This window comes from Erythrolamprus reginae, chromosome 6, assembly GCF_031021105.1.
Source record: "Erythrolamprus reginae isolate rEryReg1 chromosome 6, rEryReg1.hap1, whole genome shotgun sequence".
Lineage (NCBI taxonomy): Eukaryota > Metazoa > Chordata > Lepidosauria > Squamata > Dipsadidae > Erythrolamprus > Erythrolamprus reginae.
Genome location: NC_091955.1, coordinates 84,666,634 through 84,682,454, shown reverse-complemented (window position 1 = coordinate 84,682,454; position 15,821 = coordinate 84,666,634). Strand labels below are relative to the sequence as shown.

At 41.7% G+C, this 15,821-nt stretch overlaps 1 protein-coding gene across 1 annotated transcript in view; it reads right to left on the bottom strand.

The window, feature by feature from the left end:
- CECR2 (CECR2 histone acetyl-lysine reader) overlaps positions 1-632 on the bottom strand; it is an 89,632-nt gene extending 89,000 nt beyond the window's left edge. Inside the window, exon 1 of the mRNA XM_070756485.1 lies at positions 84-632. Within this exon, the coding sequence (XP_070612586.1) occupies positions 84-323 (240 nt within the window). The 5' untranslated portion in view covers positions 324-632. The remainder of the gene's footprint in view (positions 1-83) is intronic.
- Positions 633-15,821: the final 15,189 nt, after the last annotated feature.

Below are 15,821 nucleotides of genomic sequence, written 5' to 3'. Positions count from 1 at the left end.
TCCTTCGGGTTCCTCTCTGAGGGCCGGTCGCGCTCGCTTCGCTTCTTTCCTCTCCCACACCGCCCCTCAGGAGCCGGACTCACCTCAATCTCGAAGTCCGGCAGGCGGAAAGCGGTCCTGAAGAGCGAGCAGAAGTGAGCGATGGCCGGCACTTCCCACCAGGAGCGGAGCTCGCTCAGGGCGCTCGTCTCCGCGGCCGACCCGGCGGCGCTGGTCGAGCCCTCCGCTGCCCCGTTCGCGGCTGAAGTAACAGTCGCTGCCGCCGCCGTCGTTGCGACCCCTCCCGCTCCGTCGCCGCAGCCTCCGTCCTCCTCCGGACACATCTCGCTCCGGGCCCGCGGCGCGAGATGTTCTCCTCCTCCTTTCCTGCGACTGAACTGCCTTCTGTTCCCCCCTCAGCAGCCACGGCTGCCCGCTCCGCGCCCGCTTCTCGGCATGGGGTTCCTCCGGGTTGGCGCCTCCTCACCCTCCGCTCCTCCTCGCTCGCTTGGGGGGTCTCTAGGGCAGGCGAAGGCGGCGCTGTTGTCGGCGGGGGCGGCCGCCGCCACAAAAACCCATTTCTTCCCGCCCCCCCCTCACAAACACCCCTTTTCGCCTCAGCTCGCAGCAGCCGCCGCCGCCGCCTCAACTGTTGGTCCAGGCGACGGTTTAAAAAACAGGCGCGCGCTCCGCTCAGCATTCGACGCCCGAGAAACAGATGGGACTCCGGAGGGCGGGGGGGGGAGGAGGAGGAAGGGCGCGAGCCGAGGAGGAAAGGGGCGGAGTTTCGGATCCGACGGGCGGGACGTCGCGAGGAAGACGTCTCTCTGAGGAGGACCACTTCTCACTTTCGATGGAGCTCTTAATCCTTTGGGGAGGGGGGCACGACGAGAGCGAGCGGGGGACCGGACGTCTTCGAGGAGAGCGGGAGAGGGGCGGAGCCTGGGAGCTAACTTTTTTTAAGCGACCGCACGAGCCCTTGGAGGAAAAGGGGGGCGGGACCTGGGATGTAAATGAGGCTTTTTTTCCGCCCGAGCCGTTTAAAGAGCGTGCCTGAGGCGCGAGAGGAAACAAGGAGCCGGCCGCTCGGCGAAGCTCCCCTTTCGCCCACGAGGCGGAGGCGGAGCCGCTCTTTATCATAACAACAGGCTGGCTCCGCCTTTTTTTTCCGGGCCGGCCAATGGCGGAGCTCGCAGTAGGCGGGGCCTCCGCGACGCGGGATTTCTATGGCTGCGAAGCGAGAAGGGCGGAGCTCCTTGTCGGCGAAAGGGAACGAAGGCACTGCCTGACTTCTGCTCCCCGGGACAAGCACGTGGCGGCTCGGTCTTTGCGGACGGCGGCGGATGAAAGGGACTCTGGATCCTGGCTTACGCGGAAACTCATTGGGATTCGGTTGCAAATAAACGCGCCTTGTTTAAATACGGAGCAACGGATGGACGGCGTTGCTAAAGCCCGCTGGGTCCTGCCTGGATGGAAAAAAATCAACTCGGTTGTAGGATTCCTGACTGCTTAGAAATGAGATCGGCGGTTGCACGAAGTCTGAAGTCCTCGCGGCTTCCGCCGGGCTTTTTTAAAATAAATTTTTAAAACTTTTTTTTAACCTGAAAATTTGCAAGTCTTTATTTTTGTCCTTCGTATTTTACCTTGCTTGAACCTATCTCCTCTCGCTCCGTTTGCAATCGTGGGCGCTGCTTAGCCAACTGTTTTATGCAACTACGATCGGGATAAAGTGGATAAAAGGTAGATTTTTTTTTAAAAAAAGAAAAAATTCTGATCCTTTTCTTTTTCCGCTTTAGGAATATCCCCCCCTCCCCCTTTGCGGATTTTAATCCAAGCTGGGATCGCCCAACGCCACGCTTGGATATTGTTTCCTTTTGTAACCGATTGAAGTGAACTCTGGGGGCGGAAGAAGTCTAAATAGAAAATAAAAGTATTAATTAAACTGTCAGGTAGCGAGAGCCGAAATCCATTTCTGGATTGAAGTGGATTTCAGCGCTTTTTAATTGCTTTGTTGTGATCTGGTGATCAACTCTGCAAATAGTATTAAGTTCCATCACTTATGTGAAACATACACTTTTACCATATTCAGAAATCTGAATTACTTATAAAGCCTGTTTGCTAGTACTTTACTCCAGAAACTATTTGCTCTAAAGCAATTTACTGGTTTATATTAAATAATATAAAAAAATAAATGTTTGCATTTTTTTCCCTTTTAATGTAGCATACACCTGAATTTTTAAATAAATATGTTTAAGGGTTTTTTTTATAGATACAATTATGATAATTTTCATTTCAACGTTCCCAATATCATGGTTCCTAAAAAGGCTCCTTCATTTTGATGAATAAATCCACAATTCAGTTTATTCAATTTCAGCAAAAAGTTCATAGAAGGGTTCCAGTTTTATTTATTATTTAGATTAGACATTTTTATACAAAAATGAATAAAATAAAATGAAAAAATAATTTTAGCCACGGTTTATATTGGTAGTAGCTTCAATGCTCCAAAGCTTGGTTCTTTAAAAAATAAATGTTTGCATTTCCCCCCTTTTAATGTAGTGTACACCTGAATTTTAAACATGTTTAAGGGGTTTTATTGGTTGAAAATAATACTTCAATTTGCACCTTAGTTCTCCTACAGATAACTGTTGTAAAATTCTGTTAGTCTTTTGAAAAATCAACATCCCTCTCTATCTAGCAAGGTCAATATTTGACACTGGTAAGACTTTGAACTAGGAAAAAAAAATGAATCCATGTTTTCTGAAGTAAATCTATCAGGTTAATTCAGACTAAAAATTAAACACACACACAATCCAGAAGAAAGTAGTAAGTACTTGTCTTTATGTGAGGGGAGGGACGGGGCCCTAAATAGATATTGTCTCTGTAAGTTACCAGGAGCCAAGCTCAACTTCCCAAATATGCCCATGTTACACCAACACTCCGCAGCCTGCATTGGTTGCCGATCAGTTTCCGGTCACAATTCAAAGTGTTGGTTATGACCTATAAAGCCCTTCATGGCACCGGACCAGATTATCTCAGGGACCGCCTTCTGCTGCACGAATCCCAGCGACCAGTTAGGTCCCACAGAGTGGGTCTTCTCCGGGTCCCGTCAACTAAACAATGCCGCTTGGCGGGACCCAGGGGAAGAGCCTTCTCTGTGGCGGCCCCGGCCCTCTGGAACCAACTCCCCCCAGAGATTAGAATTGCCCCCACCCTCCTTGCCTTCCGTAAGCTACTTAAAACCCACCTCTGCCGCCAGGCATGGGGGAATTGAGATGCTCTTTCTCCCTAGGCCTTTACAATTTTATGCATGGTATGTCTGCATGTATGTTTGGTTTTTTATATTAATGGGTTTTTAATCATTTTTAGTATTGGATTATTACTGTACACTGTCTTATTGCTGTTAGCCGCTCCGAGTCTCCGGAGAGGGGCGGCATGCAAATCCAATAAATAATAATAATAATTTGATGAAAGCAGAGTCTTCCTTTGGGATTGCTTGACAAATTATACCCTTTTTTCAAAAAAAACCCCTCAACTTTGCAATGTTGATAGTAATTTCCATTATCTTTGACAAATTTCGGGAAATGGGCAAAGTACAACACAACTAGAGGACAACAGACATCCTACCCAGGGGAAACAGTGACCCTGGGACTATAGACCAATCAATCCAATATTGATTCCTAGAAGATTCCAGAGCAGAAAAGTAATTAATCAATATGCATTTGGAAAACACTGATTACCCGACATCCAAATTTTGCCAGACTTAACCTTTTCTCCTTTCCTTTCCTACTGGCAAGTTGTAGACAAAATGTATTTGTACTTCAGCAAAGCATCTGATGGAATGCCCCACCACATTCTGCTTAGCAAGCCTGTCTATTATGATACGATTATTAAATAACTTCTTGACGGGCATACAAGTGATAGGTGAAGGATGTTCCTCAAGAATGCTTCATCAAATTGAAATATAGATATGAACCAGTTGCCAAGCATCTGAATTTTGATCACATGATCATGATGATGCTGGAAAGTTCTTAAGTGTATAAAAAATAGTGAAAAATCCTTTTTTTCACTGCCATTGTAACTGAATAGAATAGAATTTTTATTGGCCAAGTGTCATTGGACACACAAGGAATTTGTCTTGGTGCATATGCTCTCAACGTACATAAAATAAAATATACATTTGTCAAGAATCATGTGGTACAACACTTAATGATTGTCATAGGGGTCAAATAAGCAATGAAGAAGCAATATTACTAAAAATCTTAGGATATACGCAACAAGTTACAGTCATACAGTCAACATGGGAGGAAATGGGTGATAGGAATGATGAGAAAAACTAGTAGAATAGAAGTGCAGATTTAGTAGAAAGTCTGACAGTGTTGAGGGAATTATTTGTTTAGTAGAGTGATGGCGTTCGGGGAAAAACTGTTCTTGTGTCTAGTTGTCTTGGTGTGCAGTGCTCTGTAGCGATGTTTTGAGGGTAGGAGTTGAAACAATTTGTGTCCAGGATGTGAGGGGTCAGTAAATATTTTACCGCCCTCTTTTTGACTCAGTATACAGGTCCTCAATGGAAGGCAGATTGGCAGCAATTGTTTTTTCTGCAATTCTGATTCTCCTCTGAAGTCTGTGTCGGTCCTGGTCGCTAAAGAAACTGTTGTAAGTCAAGGACTACTGTATTCTCTTTGTAGTATGGTTTGGCTGCAAAAGGGGGGGGGGGCAAAGGTCATTTTTCAGCTGCCTTCAAATGATACTACAGGTTTGAGAAATGGGCTGGAAGTAATACAATGAAGTTCAATAGAATCAAATGCACATTGTGCAAAAAATGAACAGTGGAATTGCAGCCACCCCCTCCTCTGTGGCCAAATATTTTATCGTTAAAAATCTACGTTCCAAAATAAAAATATAATTCACTACATTCTACCCTAATCATCTCGCATCTCTTTTTATTTGTATATTTGTATTTTTACATAAAAATTATATATTAATTTATATAATTAAATTATTCTATTAAAAGATTTTTAAAAAATGAAAAATAAAGGAAAAAAGGGGACATTAAAAAGAAAAATCAGAGACAAGGAAAGTAAAAAAAAATCTAAAGCAACTTCTGATCTTTTTTGTAGCAGTTACAATTATGGTAATTTTCTACATTCCCAATATCAGGGTTCCTAACCCCCCTCCCTTTTGATGAAGAAATCCCCAATTCATTTTATTACATTTCAGAAAAATTTCATAAAGAAGTCCCAGTTTTATACAAATATGAATAAAATAAAAATGAAATGAAAAAGTCATTTTAGCCATTTCTGCAAGTGCTACTATTTTTACAACCAATTCCTCCATTAGGGGTACTACTGGGTGCAGGTGGTCCTTGACTTACAACCACAGTTGAGCCTAAAATTTCATTTGCTAAACAAAAATGAAGTGCATTTTCCCCATTTTGCAACCTTTATTGCCACTGTTAGTAAGTGAATCACTGCAGCTGAGTTAGTAACATAGTGGTTCAGTGAAACTACCTTCCCTATTGACTTTGCTCTCCAGAAGATTGCAAAAGGTGATCACATGACCATGGGACACAGCAACCATCATAAATACCAGTTGCCAAATGGCTGGATTTTGATCATGTGATCACAGAGATGCCAGTCGCAATTGTAAAAAATGATCTAAGACTTTCAGTGCTGTTGTAACTTCAAGAAGTCAAGAACTACCTGTAATACCATAGCTGTGCTGTAGTTACCATATATAAAACCAATTGTCCATGAGTGTTTTTCTAATTGACTTTCCATAAGTACTGTTGTGCTTGGCTCTGGGCCAGCTCCTGCCCCAAGGACTGTCGGGGTGGATGTGGGTGAATCCTCCCAGTGTCAGAGGCCTGTTTTACTGCCGACTACTTCGGATAGCAAAGCTTCAGAAGCAGGGAGTGACTGTGAAATGGGACCCTCAGAGGGGGTCATGGCAGACAGCCAATTAGGGAGCAGTTCATCCTCCTCCTTCGCTGGATTCAGATGAAGCAGCATTCATTGACGTACGCAGCCGCAGAGCAATTACTAGGAAAGAGCAGCTGCGGAAATACTTCAGGAGATAAGGGAGTTTCACCTGTGGTTGGGTGTGGTTAGGCTGCCGTTAAATTGGCAGCGTTTTGGCTTCAGAGTGTGGAAGTTTATCCGTTCGGTGACAGTGGAAGTGGCTTTCGTCTCAGGATTCTCCACGGACTCTCTTTGCTTTGATACCAGGACTCTGACCTTAAACCATAGTCAAATGTGTGAGTTTGAAAACGTTTGAAGGAGAGTGGCTGTGACGTCTTCACAGCTACTTGTTAATTGCTTTGTGTTTGTTTATTGTTTTTCACCGCATTCAAATCTTACTTTGAAGGTGAGCCCTTTGACTACCAAAAGGGCGTTTTGCTTCTCCTTTGCTTTGGATAAAGACAGGGTTCTTGCCTTTTCACCTGTGTGTGTCTGCTTTGTCTACCATTGCAATTAATTGGGGGCTCGTGCCGGGAGCCGGCAGAACAAGTACTAGTAAAAAAATAATATGATTTCATCTGAATATTGATTTTAAAATTTCATCATCATATTTTTGTCTCAAGCTCTTTCCAAGTGCTTATCTCCCAACTCCAGTATTGAGTCCAGACTCTGAGTAAGATTGAAACATGACACAACCATTTTAAAGGAGAGCTATAAAAAGGATATAAAAATCAGAGTATTAGAAATTAATTTCACAAAGGGAGATGGAAGGAATTGGGCATATTGAGAAGAGGGAGGAGTGAAATATCGTTGCATTTTCTAGTACTGTACTTGAAAGGATGTCACTTTCTAAGATCTGTTCTCACATTCCAGAGCAGTGTTTCTCATAAACTTTTAAGAGGTGTGGACTTCAACTCCCAGAATTCCCCAACCAATATGCAGAATGGCCAATTACCCATTGTCCACTTAAATGTAAGTCTGTGGCTTTAATTCTCTTCCTCCATTGGCACGATTGTAATCCTGCTTTACACTGAAATATTTTTCTAATAAGGCATTTGAAAACTTTTTTGTTTGTTTTGTTTGTTTGTTTGTTTGTTTGTTTATTGGATTTGTATGCCGCCCCTCTCTGTAGACTCGGGGCGGCTAATAACAATGATAAAAAACAACATGTAACAATCCAATAATAAAACAACTAGAAACCCTTATTATAAAACCAAACATACACACAAACATACCATACATAACTTGTAATGGCCTAGGGGGAAGGAATATCTTAACTCCCCCATGCCTGGCGGCATAAGTGAGTCTTGAGTAGTTTACGAAAGACAGGGAGGGTGGGGGCAGTTCTAATCTCCGGGGGGACTTGGTTCCAGAGGGCCGGGGCCGCCACAGAGAAGGCTCTTCCCCTGGGGCCTGCCAAACGACATTGTTTAGTTCAGTGTTTTTCAACCAGTGTGCCGCGGCACACTAGTGTGCCGTGAGACATGGCCAGGTGTGCCGCGAAGCTCAGAGAAAGAAAACAAGAGAGAGAGAAAGAGAGAGAAAGAGAAAGCAAGCAAGAGAGAAAGAAAACAAGAAAGCAAGCAAGAGAGAGAAAGAAAGAAAGAAAGCAAGAGAGAAAGAGAATGAGAAAGAAAGCAAGAGAGAGGGCAAGAGAAAGAAAGAAAGCAAGAGAGAGAGAAAGAGAGGGAGGGAAGGTGGGAGAGAGAAAGACATAGAGGGAGGTAGGGAGGGAGAGAGAAAGAGAGCAAAAAAGAGGAAAGAAGGAAGAGAGAAAGAGGGATGGAGAGAGAGAAAAAGAGGAAGGGAGAGAAAGAGGGAGAGATGTGCCCCATGGTTTTGTAAATGTGAAAAATGTGCCACGGCTCAAAGAAGGTTGAAAATCACTGGTTTAGTTGACGGGATCTGGAGAAGGCCAACTCTGTGGGACCTTATCGGTCGCTGGGATTCGTGCTGTAGCAGGCGGTTCCGGAGATAAACTGGTCCAATGCCATGTAGGGCTTTAAAGGTCCAATGCCATGTAGGGCTTTATAATTTATATCCTGGCAAAAATGAAGCTGGTTTGACTAAGCTCCATGAAAAAGTTTTCAATGTGTATTTCATCTGCAAAGTTCTTTTTAATTAAATAAGCCTTTTCTTATATTTCAGAATAATGTAGCTCTGCAACTTGTTTCATACATTTCTTTCTTCCAATTATTGCCTTATAGCATCAGTGATAACTTAAAAATGTAAACAGGTGTTTACTCTGGTGTTAGCAAACAATAAGGTAAGATGCAGATACAATCGGTTTCATATAATATATGCATAATCCGAAACAAAATAAATGCTCAAATTTGCTCGACTCGTATCAATGGTGGTTTTTCTCTCCTTCCAAATTTACTTTCTCTGCTTTTGAATCTAGCAAATGTCAGCATATATAACAGGTCAGACTATTCCTAATAGAGATTTAGCTTGTCAGAAGAATGCATGTTATATTATCTATTCAGCCTTGCAAATGTCAGAATAATAATAGGGTAGATCCTTCTGAGGGATGGAACAAAATGGTGAATATGAACGTGGTCATAATATTTAAAATAAACGATGACATGCTCTAGTAGGAAAGAAGCTACTACTGGCCCTTCTCAAAATGTAAGATGAAAGGGTAGTCCAATTGTATTGAAAGGCAGCAAATTTTTAAAAAAGAAAATCACACAATATATAATTACCATGTGGAATTCATTATCCTAAGATATTGCCAAGGCCAAGAGTTTAGTAGGTTTGGGGATAAAAAGCAGACATTTTTATGGCTATTGAGACCATCTGTGGCTACATTAGATGAGATGTGAATCCTTTTTGTTCAAGAGAAATAAAAGGGAAATAAAATTCCCCCTCTTTTAAAGCACAGAATAACAATTTACCGATGGTAAGGATTAGAAAGCAACTACCATTTTCATGCAGATTATTCAGTAATTGTCCATCCGGGTATGTCAAGCACTTTTTAAAAATAATGCGTGTGATCCTGGCAGCTGGCCGCAAAGGGATGCTAAATTAGCTGGACCATTGCATTACCATACGATGTTCCTATTATGATAAGATATATTTGTGCTGGTCTGGTGATGGGGATAAACAATTTTATTTATTTGCAGCTATTATTCTGCCACTGTTTCTCACTGATTATGTACATGGCGTATGTTTGTGTGTGTGTTTGTGTGTCTGTTCTATCCCAGAACAATCCAGCCTGAGACGAGTGATTTGTTGGTCACATGCACACAAAATGACAGGCTGAAGTGATCATGTCCCTATTTCAGGAAACAGTGACTGGCATTCAACCATAGTCTGGAAGGCAGTTGCTCTCTTGAGTATTTGTATTTGCCTGTTCTGAATTAAGCCAGCTGTGACTATAGTAAGTAAAGTATACATACACACACTGTCCATTACAATATGGGGGGGAAACTACTGCCTAAGAAAAATAAGGTCTGCAAAAAACCTAAAAGAAGAAAATAAGATGGAGGCAAAGAAGAAATTCAGAGATCTCTCTTCTCTCTTACTAATTTGAATTTTCTTTATGTCTGCCTTTATTGTTTTTAGAAATAGATCAAGGTGGTGAATATATACAATATACCTTCCTCCTCCCATTTTAATATATTGTATGCATATATTCAATTCTGGACTTGTGACCATAATGGAACCCAACCAACATTCATTCATTCATTCATTCATTCATTCATTCATTCATTCATTCATTCATTCATTCTTTTCTTTATTTATATTATTACATATCTATTCTCTTCAATGTGTATTATGTATTGGACAAAATAAATAAATAAATAAATAAATAAAATTTCACTCTAGCTTAGATTCTTTGCAGTTTGGAGAACCCTCAAATCTCACTCCTGGCTGGCCCCATTCACCCCATCCCTTCCAGGAGTTTCCATATAAGCCATGTTGGATACAGGTAAGTGTGGTGCAGAGGCTCAGAAAGGGCGGGAAACAAGCCTACTGGAAGATTGGAAAAGGCCAGAAAAGGAGACACCATTTTCACCCTCCCGGAAGAAAGCCTCTGGAGCCCGGGGAGGGCAAAAAGCCCCCCCCCCCCTCACCATGGTGCAGAAGGCTGACTAGGTCATGGCCACTATGCCTCCACCCACCCAGCAACCAGGCAGAGAAACCTTGCTAAAATTTTTGAAGCCCACCCATGGTTACACTTACACTTAAAGACCAATAAGGCAGATTTCTACAGGTTGATTTTGGTTGTAACTTCATCTACCCTTTTATCTTTCATTAAAATGAATAGCTCATTTTTCCTCTGCAGAGGACATATAACTTTTTATATGGATGGCTCTTATAAGGATAAAGTTAAACCTGAAGACAAATGCATTAGCGAGGGAGAAACTAAAGACGTGCAATTTCGTAACTGCTTTATGCTGCAAGCAATTCTGAAGTTGCAAGTGTATTATCTCTGGGGAAAATAAGAGTATTAAACATAAGAGCTTCTGCCATTGAGGTTTTGTGTTGAGTAGCAAATACCAGATAGGAAATGTGTCCCACTGTAACTACTACAAATTGATCTCCAGAGTGAAAAATAGTTCATGTAAGCAATGGTAAAACTATAAATTAAGAGTGAGAAGCTTAGGGGGATTTGGGACTGACTCTGTTTGTCTGATTCTTGGTGAAAAGGGATTTAAGTCTAGTTCCACAGGGAAGGGTAGTGACTAATCTGTTTAATCATCTACAGATTCTTCCTGGAATGAACTATCTTGTAGAGATGGGACTACAGAACATGATGGCCTTGTTCCCCAACCAAATAATATACCAGGATTGATGTTTCTAGTTTGTGATTGGGATTTATGAGAAACTTTCCATGTTGCCAAAATTGAAGAATGCATTTGCCTTTCTAATATTCCCATAAAGCATTAGACTCATTCTATTAAAACAATTGCATAGGTTTTAAGCTTTAAGTAGTTTAAAGCCCTACATGGCATTGGACCAGAGTACCTCCGGAACCGCCTGCTACCGCACGAATCCCAGCGACCGATAAGGTCCCACAGGGTTGGCCTTCTCCGCATCCCGTTGACTAAACAATGTCGTTTGGCAGGCCCTAGGGGAAGAGCCTTCTCTGTGGCGGTCCCGGCCCTCTGGAACCAACTCCCCCCGGAGATTAGAACTTCCCCCACCCTCCCTGTCTTTCGTAAACTACTCAAGACTCACTTATACCGCCAGGCATGGGGGAGTTGAGACACCTTTCCCCCAGGCTTTTTTTTATACTTTGTTTTATGTTTGGTATGAATGTGCTGTTTGGTTTTTTTAAAATAATGATAGGATTTTATGTTTTTTAATATTAGATTTGTTCCACTACTATATTGTTTTTATTACTGTTGTGAGCCGCCCCAAGTCTTCGGAGAGGGGCGGCATACAAATCTAATTAATAATAATAATAATAATAATAATAATAATAATAATAATAGTTTGACGAGGTGTGTATTCTTTTCTGCTTCTGCTTTCTGTTACTGTGGATAACTGCTTTAAATTCAGTTATCCACAGTAACCGAATTTAAACATGCCTGGGATAAAGGTATATCCGTCCACTCCTGGGGAGGAAGGATACTGCAAAATCTCCATTCCCTCCCCACTCATGGGGGAAGGATATTGCAAAATCTCCATTCCCACCCCACTTTGAGGCCAGCCAGAGGTGGTATTTGCCAGCTGTCTAAACTCAAAATTTCCGCTACCAGTTCTCCAGAACCTGTTGAACTTTACCCCTAGTTAGAGTGTCCTGCTGGCTTAATCACCCTGAAATTGTGTTTCCCTGAAAATAAGCCCTAAGTGCTTACTTTGGGGCCCAAAAGAAAATAAGACCTGGAAACACAGTACATTTTCCTGTAGAGATTGGATCCCCCAACCTAAAATCCCCAGCCTTTATTGTTAGGCATCATGAGAACTATATGCCATCTCATCTATAGTATCAGATTGGGGAAGGTAGATGAAATTCTGATACAGTGGTACCTCTACTTAAGAATGCCACTACTTAAGAATTTTCTAGATAAGAACCGGACGTTCAATATTTTTTTGCTTTTTCTTAAGAACCATTTTCTACTTAACAACCTGAGCCTGGAAAAAGTTCCCAGGAAATTTGAGAGCGGCATGAAGGCTCGGCCAGTTTCCTGCCATTCCCCCTTTAATCTTGGCCATTTTAGGCTTTTCTGGGCTGCCAGAGGGGCCTTTCAGGGGCACTTAAGGAGGCTTTGGCAGTCCAGAGCAAACAAAGCATTTTCCTTTCTCTGGCGCTTGGAGAATTAAACCTCTGCCAGCGCCCAGAGAAAAGAAACGCTCCCTTTGCTCTGGGCAGTGACTGTCCTCCTCTTCTTCCTCCTCCTCCTCCCACCCAAATTCCAAGCTTTTATTTCTTTCCTAATGGGTTTGCACGCATTATTTGCTTTTACATTGATTCCTATGGGAAAAATTGCTTCTACTTACAAACTTTTCTACTTAAGAACCTGATGACGGAACAAATTAAGTTCTTAAGTAGAGGTACCACTGTATTTGATAATTATAAAGCAATGATGTTGATCTCACCTAGATCACCCTTCCTTAAAGCCGGTGACACCAGGTGTTTTGAATCTGAAGGGACATATTTTATATAAAAATCCATGCTCTTTGTTATTAGCCTTTCAATACACGAAGGTATGGTTTCTGTTATAGTTACCAGATGGAATAAGGCATGGGGATGTAAGCTGAAGTGTCTCAAGAATTACCCTTCTAATTTTAAAAAATAATAGCTACTAAATTATGGCCCATGTACTTCTTTCTGCTTTGTAGACTGGCCCTTTGAAGATGATACTGGCTTGTTACATGAAAAAGCAATATGTCATTATCCTTCCTCTGAAAAAAAAAACAAAGTTTGCCTAAAGGGAGACAATGGGGTGACACAGGATGGAACTTATAAAACATCAGAAGGAATTAATTTCCAAGCCTTTCATTCATTCCTTTTTGGTATTTATAGTTACAGAGTTACAGTTAGTTATACAGTGATACCTTGTCTTACGAACTTAATTGGTTCCGGGACGAGGTTCGTAAGGTGAAAAGTTTGTAAGACGAAACAATGTTTCCCATAGGAATCAATGGAAAAGCGATTAATGGGTGCAAGCCCAAAATTCACCCCTTTTGCCAGCTGAAGCGCCCGTTTTTGCACTGCTGGGATTCCCCTGGGGCTCCCCTCCATGGGAAATCCCACCTCCGAACTTTGGTGTTTTTGTGATGCTGCGATTTGGCTGAGGCTCCCCTTGCTGGGAAACCCCATCTCTGGACTTCCGTTGCCAGCAAAGCGCCCGTTTTTGCGATGCTGGGATTTCCCCTGCTCAGATTCCCCTGCAGCATCGCAAAAACACGGAAGTCCGGAGGTGGGGTTTCCCATAGAGGGGAACCTCAGGGGAATCCCAGCAGCGCAAAAACAGGCACTTCGCTGGCAATGGAAGTCCGGATGTGGGGTTTCCCAACAAGGGGAGCCTTCGCCTGGCAAGGGGTTCGTAAGACGAGGTATCACTGTATACTGCTTGTACCTGAAACACTAGGAAACAGTATACTGTATAAGCCTAAATCAGTGGTTCCCAACATGGGGGCCATGCCCCATAGGGAGGCAATTTTATTTTTATTTTTTTAAATAAGCTTTTATTCACAAATAGAAAAACAATACAATTCAAAAAGAATAGTAAACGACTGTTACAAACCTGTAATTAAGAGAAAGAAAAGAAAGGGTAGGGAGAAGAGGAAAAAAAGGAAAAACCTAGCAAAAGAGAAGAAAGAGAAACAAGAAAGATGGACAGAGAGAAAAAGAGAAAAGAAAATAGAAGAAAAAGAAAATAGAAAAAGAAAGGAAAATGGTTACATAGTACTGTACATCATTTACATTTTGTTTGCATTCTTGGTGAATCAAAAAGCAAACTCTATATCTCCTTATTGCTTTATCTAATCCATATATCAATTGTTTACATTTTATTGTGTTGTTTATAGTTATCAATTATATCCATATATTATTTACTTGTTTATTAGTTATTTCTTCTGGTTTCAAGTCATTCATAAAGATTTTCCCAAATTGTGTAAAAGTCTTTCTCTTGTTTATTTTGTAGTTCAAAAGTGAGCCTGGACATTTCAGCGCAATTCATAAGTTTCTATATTATCATATTATTTGTTGGGAGGTTATTATCTTTCCCCATTTGCACATAGGCTAATCTCGCTACAGTTATTATATGGATGATCAGGTAGTATTTTGATTTTACGTATTGCCCTCTAACAAGCCCTAGAAGATAGGTCTCTGGTTTTAATTCTAAATCGAATTGCAGCATATCTTTTATCCATCGTTTAATTTTCAGCCAATAATTACGTGCCTGGGGGCATAGCCACCACAAGTGATAGTAAGTTCCAAAATCTTTTTTACATTTCCAGCATAGGGGATCTATATTAGGATAGATCTTAGCCAACATGGGGGGCAATTAAAACCTTGTTTAAACCACGTTAATGGCCTTTTAGGCTTCCTCCTTGTGAGTAGGTGTGCACTTTTTGAATAGTAAGAATTATATGTCACGGGGGGGGGCATTATATGTCAGGATTTTAGAGAGGTGGCATGTGGCCTAAAAAAGGTTGGGAACTACTGGTCTAAATTATTTATTATTATTTATTATTATTTATTAGATTTGTATGCCGCCCTTCTCTGTAGACTCGGGGCGACTCACAACAGTGATAAAAACAATACATGGTAACAATCTAAAATAACAGTTTTACATTGTGGTCCCCTTATATAGAGCGCTGGTGAGACCACATTTGGAATCCTGTGTTCAGTTCTGGAGACCTCACCTACAAAAAGATATTGACAAAATTGAACGGGTCCAAAAACGGGCTACAAGAATGGTAGAAGGTCTTAAGCATAAAACTTTATCAGTAAAGACTTCATGAACTCAATCTGTATAGTCTGGAGGATAGAAGGGAAAGAGGGGACATGATTGAAACATTTAAATATGTTAAAGGTTTAAATAAGATTCAGGGGGGAAGTGTTTTTAATAGGAAAGTGAACACAAGAACAAGGGGACACAATCTGAGGTTAATTGGAGGAAAGATCAAAAGCAAAATGAGAAAATATTTTTTTTAATTTATTTATTTATTGGATTTGTATGCCGCCCCTCTCCGTGGAATCGGGGCGGCTAACAACAGTGATAAAAACAGCATGTAATAATCCAATACTAAAACAACTAAAAAACCCTTATTATAAAACCAAACATACATACAGACATACCATGCATAAATTGTAGAGGCCTAGGGGGAAAGAATATCTCAGTTCCCCCATGCCTGAAGGCAGAGGGGGGTTTTAAGGAGCTTACGAAAAGCAAGGAGGGTGGGGGTAATTCTAATCTCTGGGGGGAGTTGGTTCCAGAGGGCCGGGGCCGCCACAGAGAAGGCTCTTCCCCTGGGTCCCGCCAAACGATATTGTTTAGTTGACGGGACTCGGAGAAGGCCCACTCTGTGGGACCTAACTGGTCGCTGGGATTCGTGTGGCAGAAGGTGGTCCCGGAGATAATCTGGTCCGGTCAGTGTTCCCTCTAATTTTTTTTTGGGGGGGGGGCGGAAAAGTATAGTGTCTGAGCGGCAGTCCCTTCGGGACTGGGCGGCACAGAAATAATAAATAAACAAACAAACAAATAAAAACCCCACCCTGTTTTGCCTCAGAGAATTTCAAAATAAAATACTGTACTGTGTGTCTATAACAGTGAGCTCATAATAGGGCAACTCTATCAATATCAAAATGCCACTTAAGTAGTTGAGCTAGTTTCAAACTAGATTTTGATTTTCTTTCTCTCTTCCTTACTCCCATTCTTTTTCTTTCTCTTTTCCTTCCTCTCTTCTTTCTATCTGTTTCTC